Source organism: Tupaia chinensis, unplaced genomic scaffold (assembly GCF_000334495.1).
Source record: "Tupaia chinensis unplaced genomic scaffold, TupChi_1.0 Scaffold144346_1, whole genome shotgun sequence".
NCBI classification, from domain to species: Eukaryota; Metazoa; Chordata; class Mammalia; order Scandentia; family Tupaiidae; genus Tupaia; species Tupaia belangeri.
The window spans coordinates 496,448-507,481 of record NW_006204205.1 but is presented as its reverse complement, the minus strand read 5'-3'; the positions used below and the strand labels follow the sequence as shown (position 1 = coordinate 507,481).

General features: G+C 45.8%; 1 protein-coding gene across 1 annotated transcript; it reads right to left on the bottom strand.

Moving 5' to 3' along the window:
• Positions 1 to 9,796: 9,796 nt before the first annotated feature.
• On the bottom strand, positions 9,797 to 10,534 carry NEUROG1 (neurogenin 1). Its single transcript, XM_006166908.1, has one exon. It carries the CDS (start codon positions 10,532 to 10,534, stop codon positions 9,797 to 9,799), a length of 738 nt encoding a protein of 245 aa, XP_006166970.1.
• Between the last annotated feature and the right edge of the window lie 500 nt (positions 10,535 to 11,034).

The window sequence follows — 11,034 nt, the reverse complement described above, 5'->3', positions numbered from 1 at the left end:
TTTTCCTGACATAGCACTCCTTTGAGAACTTCTTGGAGATCTGGTCTGGTGCTGGCAAATTCTTTCAGGTTTTGTTTATCTGAGAATGTTCTTGTCTTTTCTTCCCATATGAAGCATAATCTTGCCGGGTACAGTATTCTTGGTTGAAATTGCTTTTCCCTTAACACTTGAATATATTTCCCCATTTTTTCCTTGCTTGCATTGTTTCTGATGAGAGGTCTGCTGTTAGTCTGATATCAATCTTAGTATCTTGTCTTTGTCTGTGGTTTTGGTCAATCTGGCTATAATGTGTTTTGGAGAAGATCTTCTTGGGTTGCTTCTACTTGGGGTCCTTAGTGTTTCTTGGGATTGGGTTTTTGAGTGCCTCTCTAGGTTTGGAAAGTTATCTTGCAGGATTTTATAGCATAGATTATCAATGCCCCTATGAGTCTCTTTGCCTTCTGGGATACCAATTATCCGGATGTTTGGACATTTAATGGTATCTAGTATTTTTCATATATTATTTTCATTTTGGGGGACAATTTTCTCAGTCTTTGTGGTGGATTTTTCTAGGCCAGCAATTTTCTCTTCTATGTCTAATATTCTATTTTCTGTATGCTCTAGTCTGCTTTTAATACTTTCAAGGGAAATTTTGACTTCCTGTAGTATAGCCTTCATCTCTAACAGGTCCATTTGATTCTTTTTTAAAAAAATTATTTATTATTATTGTTAATATTATTTTTCACATGAGTTTTGCCAGAGAAAGACAGAGAGAGAGGAAGAGTGAGAAAGCAAGATGTCAGGTCCAGGACTCAAACCATGGCCAGCCATGTGGGAATTCCAGCACCTTAACCACCATGCCACCTGCTGACCCCATTTGGTTCTCTTTTAAAATGTGCAATTCCTCTTTTAGATCTTGCAAGAATTTCCTCACCTCCTGGAACTCATCAGCTCTGTTCTCCTGCCTTTTCCACAGTTCATTGTTTCTCTTCTCTTCCATTTCTGTTAGCTTCATCATTATGAATATTCTAAATTCTTTATCAAACATTTCCATGATTTCCATTGAACTGAGGATGAAGACAAAGTTATTCTTTTCCCTTGGAGAAGAAGTATTTTCTTGCTTTCCAATATTTCTTGTGGCCCTGTGGTGATTTCTAGTCATCTGATGGATGGTGTGTTTCTTCCTAATTCTTGAAGTTCTATCTGAGCATTCAGGAGCATACAGAAGGAAGTGATCTGGAATCTCTTTGCTATTCCATTTTTATCCCTTTGTACAGCAGATTTGGTGGATATTGAGGAATATGTTAACCCTAATAGTATTTGGATGTTTGTATATGGTTCACTTAGATCCATCTAGAAACACTGAGAATGGAGATTGAGGAGCAGAGTGATAAGATAAAAGAAAAAGGAAAGGAAAGAGAAAGAGAGAGCAAAGAAAAGAAAAAAAAAAGAACAAAGAAACAGAGTTGAAAAGAAAGGAAAAAATAAGAAGACAACCAAAAAATTTATTATTTTTTTTAAAAAAAGCAAAAAATAAAAAAATGCTTGTGTGTTGCACAAAATCACTAGTTCTCAGGAGCCATGGAAGAGTCTTCTTCTGAAGGCCTGCCCCTTACCTCTCCTGGATGGGCAGGGGAAAGGGGATTATTAGTGAAATAAAGGAGGGGCTGAAAGCCAAGAAAATACTTTACCTTAAAAATTTTTAAAGAGGAAAAATTACAGAAAAAATGAGAAGACAGAAACAGAGGCAGAGAGAGACAGTGAGAAATCTAGAGGGGCTCCCTACCACTCGAGTTTGTGGGCTGGAGGCTGAATTATCAGTAGAAAAAAATATTCATTTCTCTTTTTTCCCTGAAATCGCTAGTTCTGTTGGTCTAGTTTTTTTCCTTCCTTCCTTCCTTCCTTCCTTCCTTCCTTCCTTCCTTCCTTCCTTCCTTCCTTCCTTCTTACTTTCTTTCCTCTCTCTATCTCTCATTCTTCCTTCCCTCCTTTCTCTCTTTCTTTTTCTCCTTCCTTCCTTCCTTCCTTCCTTCCTTCCTTCCTTCCTTCCCTTTTCTTCTCTCTCTCTCTCTTCTTTCTTCCTCTTTCTTTTTTCTTTCTTACTTATTCTGCTTTGGGTCACTTTAAGATGTTTGAACCTATTATACGAAGTGTTTCACTATTTTTAGAAAATTCTCAGAAATATTTATGTCTCTAAATATTTCTTCTGCTCTATTCCCTTCTTTTGCTACTCAGAAACATGGATGTTCAACTATTTGTTATTTTCATACAGTTCTTGGATGTTCTGTTTTGTGGTTTTCCATTACTCCCCCCACACACACATTCTTTTTTCTCGTTGTATTCCAGTTTAGATAGTCTGTTGACCTATATTCATCTCATGGATACAGTCTTTCTTCAGTAATGTCCAAGTGACAATGAGCTTATCAAAGGAATTTCTCATTTCTGATATCGTTTTACTTACTGTCACTTTAATTGGACTCTTTCTTACAGTTTCCATTTTTCTGCTGAAATTTCTCATCTGTTCAAGCATGTTGTATCCTTTCCATCAGATTCTTTAACATACTAATCATAGTTATCTTGAGTTTCTATCTGAAAAGTCCATTATCTAGGCTACATCTGGGTCTGAATCTATTGATTACTTTCTGTATTGGGAACGAGTTGTTTCTTCTTACCTTGTTGTGTGTGTGTCTTGTGATTTCTGATTAATGTTGGACATTATGTGTAGAGCAACAGTAGAGACTGAGGCATAACTGTATGCTTGGACATGCCTCTTCTTTACAGTAGTACGTGAAGTCAGTTTAGTCAGGAGTTGAGCTTTATTTGTGCTTTCTTCTTGTCATTACCTTCAGTATTCCACAGTCTTCCAATTGCAGCAGACTTCTGTTACCAGATGCTTTTATTGGAGTTGGAGGAGTCAAAAGATTTTTCTCTGTTCCCCTTCAGCTTTTAGCATTCTTGCTTATCCAAGTGTGCCCTAGAGAGCATCTCTCTCTGTGATTTTATCTTTCACCTAGCATTAGGCAGGTGTCGCTTGTTACTTGGTACTAGACTCATAAATGGGTCCAGCCTCAGTCTTTGGGCAAGTCTTAGGCATCTTGACTTCACATTTAATATTTTTAGGTTCTTGTCCCCTGATAGCCTAACTTTATCTTCGTTGCTTTTAGGAAGGAATTTTTTTATTTTCCTCTCTGCAGTAGTAGAGTCGATTTAGTACTGGTATAGGATTCCAGTTATTAAGATATTTGCTTAAACTCCACCTTAATTGGTTTTGCCTTTGTCCTGAGATAGAGACAGTTTTTCTACCCCTTTGCCAAAAGCAGGTGGGTTTTATTCCTGTGTGTCTCCAAAAGTAATGCATAATGTATCTGCCTATATTCTAGGAAATACAGTGCTACTTCTTCAGTGGCTTAATGCTTTTATTTTAAGAATAGAGATTCCTGGGAAAGTGAATGGTGCCTTGTGCCTATTCTCACGCAGCAATCACATCCTGAAGACCTTTGCCACCAAGGGGACTTCCTCCAGTCTCCTGCTCTGGCCTGACATTTCTTGTGAACATCTGATAGGAGCACACAAATAAAAGGAGGCGTGAGTCTCCCTTTTCCAAACTGACGCTCCGGCCCACACTTGGCTCTTAAGATTTTATTAAAATTTGTAGTCTGGAGGTAGCTTAGTAGTAGTGCAGCTTGACCCACATGGGACAGGTCATGCGTTTGGGTCCTGGAACCTTCTTGAGCTTGATGGGTACTGTTTCAGGCTGGCTGAGAGTTGGGATGGATCCTGATTTGAAGACCCTGTTGAGAGTGCCTTTCTATGTGCCTGTCTGTCTCTTTAACTGTTTTTCTCTAATGGAAGAAATGAAAACGTAAAAAAGAAAAGGTTTTATGAACATTTTAATTCATTTCTTACCTATCTTAAGTTACCTCTCTTTCTCCTCTTTTTCATGTTTTGCCCAAGGTGAAAACTTCTATGTGACTTTTCAAAAAATACAAATGCCTGAGCTTCACTAGATATTTTCAGTAGAGATCTCTGGATCTGAAATTCAGTGCCTATATTTTTTTTAATTATCTAATTTTTTTAAAAATTATTATTATATTTATTATTTACATTTTTTATTATCAGGCACATGTGCTCATGAGAGAGAAAGAGAGAGAGAAAGTGAGAATGGAATGCAAGCTGCCAGTTCTGGGACTCAAACTACAGTCTATATGTGGGAGTCCAGTGCCTTAACCACCATGCCAGCCATTGACCCCATGTCTACATTTTTTTGAAGAAAGGCTTCCTGAATGATTTGGATATTTAATAGCTTCGAGCACATCTGGTTTGGTCTGAGGTTGAAGCAAAAGCAAGATGGATGAGTTCTCTTGGCTACTTTCTTGGGCTGATGCCTGAACTTTTTCCTATCACTCAGTCTCCATTATCCCGCACCCTCACTACCTCCTCTTCAGACGGATATGACCTTCTCTCTTTAGGGAAAATGGCTAGGACCAGGCGAAAGATGGACTAAAATCTATGTATTTCTCTTTGGCCTCTCAACAAAGCCTGAGAATTGCTTTACTGATTCTCTAGTCAAGTCATGGGTTGCTGAACTAAGCACCAGATGAAGATGGTATGTAGTCTTGAGAACACATAGAGAACTTAGACGTGTATCTTGGGCTTAAGGAACCTGAATTATCTCACAGTGTGTGCAATGATCAGGGTTGCCTGAGTGTGGTAGGGGTCCAGAGGAAGATGAAGTGTTAAGTGTACCTAGATGTCTGATGAGGTTTCATAGAGCAATGACATTGGAGCTGCAGTTGGAAGGATGAGTGAGAGGATGGGGTAGCCAGATAGGTAGCTGGAGAGGAGATAAGAGGGCAGAAAGTCACAAAGCCAAGAAAGGCCATGCTGTGTTTGGGGGATGATGATCACCTGTGCTTGTGGTTCAAGCTTAGGTGACATGGAGTGACTGGGGAGCCAAGGCATCTGATTTGATTCTAGGAAGAGTCAGGTGTAGTTTTTGGTACAGAATGTGTTTATCAGATTTCTTCTTTTTAAAAACTGCACAAAAATAAGAAAGATAACTCCTCCCCATGGGGTATGATCAAACCACAAAATGTTTCCTCCATTCCTCCTTCCTATCAGGATTTGGGGCATTCATGCATGCCTCCAGTGTTTCTCAGGCCCCTGGGGCCAGGATTCAAACTGCAGCTGGCTATGTAGGGTCCAGCTCCCAATATATGGCACCTACCCTCTATGCTACAGGGCTGGCCCTCACGGATTTCTTCATGACCTGATTTGAAATGTGGCTTATCTTGTTTGGGGGGGAGGATTTAAGCATATAGTACTCATTTGGGGTCTCAGGCTGAAGAGATGGTCACTTTCTCAGTCATGCAATCTTCAAACAGAAAGCAGAGTCTGAAGAGAGCAGAAGTGGAGAGAGAAATGAGCTGTCCTAGTCAGCAGAAGCTTCTACTTGGATGTGGTGGAGCTCATGAATGCTCACAGTCCATTGGCCAATGCCCAAAGTCAATGGGACAGAAAGGACCATCAGCCTAAACAGAACAGCATGGTAAAATGGGGAGGAAAGCAGTGATGAACAATAGTGTAATGTACCAAGTTGACGTGTTAGGTGAACAGCAGGTGTTCAGGTTGCTTCGGGATGAATTTAACCTAATTGAACCAAAGAGTAAACTATAAACTTAGTCACTATGAAGCCAGCCCTTCATCTTTTTTTTTTTAAGTTTATCTTTGATGAATTAGAGACGGAGAAAGAGGGTGTTCAGGTTGCTTCGGGATGAATTTAACCTAATTGAACCAAAGAGTAAACTATAAACTTAGTCACTATGAAGCCAGCCCTTCATCTTTTTTTTTTTTTAAGTTTATCTTCGATGAGTTAGAGACAGAGAAAGAGCGACAGAGAATCAGCACTCCTAATCAGAGCTTGACTCCATAATCCACCCCAGCCTCAACCTGTCCTGAGTCATGGGGACCTGTGTCCCCACCATACACAGGGTGGGGAGGTGATCTTCTGACATGAACCTGGAACCTTCTCATGCGAGTAAGTCTCACAGAGCACTGCAGTTCACTGCTGTGGCACTGTCTGGCTCTGTCTTTACCTTCCAGACACTGAAATCGTGTGTTTCCATGCTCTCTTTGGGTGCCAAAATGAACCACTCTTCTTTAGCATTTGCAGAGGGCTTTGGAGAATAGGTCCTCACTCCATTTCTTTTTTCCCTTCAATTCTTGCTACAAGGTGCATGCACTTGCCAGAGAAGGAGGGAGAGGGAGAGAGAGAGAGAGCACGCTCAATTGCCCCACCCTGCCCCAGGGGGATGACCATGCTGTAATCCTTTCCCACCCATGCTCCTCTCAGGATTTGGGATTGTGCACAGACACATGCCTGAGGACAGATTCTGCATCCTAGCTTCTTCTGATCCAAATCCTTGAAGGTATCCTTGATCTCTGTCTTTCTTGCATGCCTAACAACAGAGCCTGGTTTTCCCATCTTCCCATCATCCCCCTGGGGTGCTCCTCCCCCTCCCCCCAGATACTGGCATGGCTTGCTTCCTCCTCTCTTCTCTCAGGCCTTTGCTCAGATGTCACCTCATTAAAAGACCTTCCCTGACTATCTTTTCTAAAAGAGCAACCACTCTCCCACCCTGGCATTCCTTATTCCCTCTATTTTACATGATCCTTTCTCTTCGGTACTTGCCAAAATCATGTTTTTTCCTTTCCCTAGTAGAAATAAACTCCTTTCAGGCCAGGAGTTTGTCTGTCTTGATCACCCACTCCAGTCCCTAGAAAGGTGCTCAGCACAGAGCAAGAGCTTGGCAAAGAGTCATTAAAGAAATGACAGAAGGTTAAATCTTCATTGTATTATTTCACCCTCATCTTCCCTTCCTTGCTTTCCCAAAGGCTCAGAAACATGTATGTTTTAGAAAACAAAACAAAACAAAACAAAACCTAAGCAATCAGGGTAGGAAATAAATCAGGTTTGTTAAGTGCCTGCTGCTTCCTCAGTGGAAGACCGGACTGAGGACAGCGAGACATGGCTGTCAGTAGAAAGTTCTCTGCTCTACGATTGATTAGAATATTGTAGTAGCTCCCACCCTGCCTTCACAGAGGCCAGTGGATGAATGAGCATTTGCTGCTGGAAGAAAGGGGCCTCTGAGCAGGGGATAAGCATTTTAAACCACCTTCCTTCTTTTCTCCTCTTTGAGAGCTCCAAGGGCTGCCCATACATGCTTGCTTCCTTAGAAGAATAGTATTAACCAGCAGGGGTGGAGCCGCCCCCAACAAACAATGTTGTTAAAGACGGTCTCTTTATGGAAAGGTGCTCTGGGTCCTGCACCTTGTGTTTTGAGCCCATCGTGGCCACACAATTGGAAATGTGGCGCGCTATTCTCCAGTGTTGGTGGCGGTCCCCTGTTTGCAGTGTTGGCTGTCTGCAGCTGTAAGAGACAAAGCTCTACTGCAGCCACTTGCTGGTGCTTTTCCAGGGATTTTGGACAATGAAAACTACAATCTGTTGTTCTCTTCCTCTGTGCCAGACACGTGCACCTACATCATGGCCGAAGAGTTTCCATGGCGGACCTGACCTTCTTACAGACCCCGTCTGAGCCCCTCTGAAAGCTAAAGGGGATCATTTCCCAGCATCCTATGCATGTGAGTGAAAAATCTCATGCAGATCACTTGAGTCTTCTGTTCTAGGAAAATGCAAAGCTTCTAGTGAGAATTAATTCAGACAATAGAGTGCAGATCCCGGGCTGGGACATTCTACAGACACTTTCTGTAGAGCTTTTAGCAGAAGTGATTTTGGCCTCAGCCCTCCCAGCTTTGGAATCTTTTCTGGGAGGACCCTGTCTCTGTTCTGGGAGCAATTAGAGAAGGCATCCAACTTTCCAGCACCTTCCAGAGAGTAGACTTTTTGTTTGAAGGAGGGAACCTTGCCCATGACTGGGCTTAGTGATGCCTGCTGGGGGCCCCCCACAGATGAATCTGTCAGTCCAGCTCCCCTGATGACAATGTGTGTACAGAACACTTCCAGAAAGGGATCATGCTATCAGCGGCCTTACTCTGGCCCTCTGCTTCTGTTCACTTCCTGAATGAATTTAATTTCTCTAATGCTAGTGAATACCATTTTCCTAAACCCATTTGCACCTCTTATCCCACCAACAAATAATCATATTCCTGAAAAGGAGCAGCCCAATGGGGAACAGAAAAATCATGGTCATAATATGAGGTAACTTGTGTGCTGGGGAAACAGTGGCTGCATTTTAGGAACTACCTCTTGTAATTACTTGCATTCTGAAATTTAAAACAAAAGCTGTTAGTAGCCGGTGCTGTTTGCTAATTGTTGGACAACAGACAAACACACTGAAGCCAGAAAAGTCCCTGCTGAGTTTGAGCGACTGATTTCTCTGGCAGCAAATGAAAGCTTTGGCTGGTGCCCCTGAAGACTGGCTGAGCAAGCCCCAGGCCTCCCTCTGAGTGTTCCTCCACCTCCCCCCACCCTGTGGCCCACAGTGGGTAGGAGTGTGTGTTGGGGGTTGTGTGCACCCTAGCTCACAACTTTAGGCAGCTGCACATCCCACTCAGGGACACTTACACCAATATAATTCATCCCATACCTCACAGCCAGAGTTGAACCCAGCCTCAATGGACAACAATTTGGAGGCATTGTTTACAAATCAATTTTCCCTCTAAATAGGCTGTTATAAGAGTGGACCCTTCTGCTTGCCCAGCCTAGGCCCACCTGTCACTCGGACTTCCTAACCAGTGGTCACACTGTATTGATCTTTTTAATCCCCTCTCTTTGAAACAGAGCCAGCTGATGTGGAGCTCCTCAAAAGACTCTCCCCCGCCCTTACTTCTACAGGTATCTGCGTATCCGGGGCTAATTCCTCACTAAAAAGTCTTAATTGGCTTATGGGGAGCCTGAAAGCTCTCCCTTGTGCGTGCAAGGTGAAAGGAAAGGATGGATCCCCAACGCTCTAGTCTCTTTATTCATTTTTTGGTGGAACTCAGGTGCATTTATTTTTTGTTTTTGAAACAAGACTGGAGGGTTTGGAGGTGGGTGGGGATAGTGTTTCACTTTAGTGGCTAAGCCACCAGGGGAAGAGAAGAAAAGCCCCCGAGACACTAACAGTAGGCAAGAAACTTGGTGACTGATTTTTACTTAGTTTTTATTTACACGAAGCATCTGTAGTACAAAAAAGTGTAAACTTTGATAGCTCATAATAATAGAATAAACTCTTTATGTACAAAAATACATTTTCATATGAATGAAGCATCTTGAATAAATTAAAGTACTCTCCAACCCAGTGCCTGAATAGCTACAGAGTCTCGGGTTCTTCCCCAGCGAGCCTGCGTGGTGGGGGTCAGGATCCATAATGCATGAAGCTCACTCCTTGTCTCTCCTTTTTAAGCCTTTTCATTGTATTGTCAGCCGGCTCGAACCGAATTTTCATGCTCGTTTTTCTTCATTAGAGTTCTACAAATTGTAAAATTGACTTTTCACCTCGTCTTCAGGGGCTGATGTGTCCCTTTTCTAAATCACACTGAAGTGGTGGCTGGGGTCAGTGCTGAGCCAGCCACAAAGGAGGTTTTGTGGAGTTCAGAAAGTGCAAAGGAAAGGCCGTCTAGGGGCGGGCAGGAGGGGCCAGGGGCAGAAGGCTGGGGAAACAGACCCAGGGGCCGCCACGGCGAGGATGCAGCGACCTAAAGAGCGTTCAGGTATCCCCCACCCCTTTAAAGCTCGCGCTTCATCCTTCCACCTGGGGCTGGGTCTATTGCCTGTTGACTGCGGAGGCAGAAGGTAACGGTGTCTACGAAGGGCCTATTGGTAAGGGATGAAGCAGGTCGTCGTGTGCAGCAAGTCTTTGGGCAGGCCGGGGAAGGAGAAAAGGGGGTCGCCGGGACCGTAGGCGAAGTCTTCAGAGGCTGCGGGGCTACTGGGGTCAGACAGTGGCGAAGCAGCGGCAGTGCACGGGGAGGCGGCAGTAGCGGAGCCCCAGGACTCGGCGTCGCTGGCGGGGCTCGGGGGCCCGGGCAGGCAGGGGGCGCACTGCGGCTGCAGGAGGCGCTCCCGGGCACCGCCTCCGGGCAGCCCTTGATCCGCCAGGCGCAGTGTCTCCGCCAGAGCCCAGATGTAGTTGTAGGCGAAGCGCAGCGTCTCGATCTTGGTGAGCTTGGTGTCGTCGGGGAAGGAGGGCAGCACGCTGCGCAGTGCGTCCAGCGCGGCGTTCAAGTTATGCATGCGGTTGCGCTCGCGGTCGTTGGCCTTGACGCGCCGGCTCCTGCGCAGCGAGTGCAGCAGCGCCTCGGAGCGCACGCGTGCCCGGCCCCGGCGCCGCCGCCGCTCCTGCTCATCGTCCTGCGCCCCTGGAACCTCGGGCGCCCCAGAGATCCCGGGAGCACCCCTACGGGGCGGCGCGGACGGCCCTGAGGTGGGGACCGGTGGCTGGAGCCGGGCACAGTCCTCCTCGTCGGTGAGGAAGCCAGACTGGTCGCTGCCGCCGCTGTTGCTGCTGGCCCAGCCGAGGTCAGAGAGGCAGGTCTCCAGAGGGGCTGGCATCGTTGCGCTGGGCAGGACTGGCGGATGTTTAGGAAGTCGCTTAGAGGACAACAGCCTCGGCGGAGGGCCGGGCCGCCGGGGCGCACTCACGTTTCGAACAGCCCGGGGTTAGTCTGGGCCTGCTGCGGGCGCGAAGGCCTGGATGGGTTCAGGGGCGCCCGGGCAATTTGGCCTCACTCCCTGCCTCGCCTGCAGGGGCCACGCGCCCAGCCGGTCTCCGAGTGATGTCGCCAGCGATCAGATCAGCTCGTGTGAGCACCAAGTGTGGCACACGACCGGCCTCAGGACCCCTTAAGTACCCGGCACAACAATGGGCGCCCCCCTCCCTTGCCACCTCCGCCCCTGCGGCAGCCCCGGTGAATGGAGCGAGGCGGCAGGTCAGCCCCGTGCGGCGCCCGGGTATTTGCATAATTTATGCTCGCGGGAGGCCGCCCCCGCCCCTCCCCCCTCCCGGAGCGTGCCCGTAATTACCGCCGGCCAATCGGGGGCGGCGCGCGGCC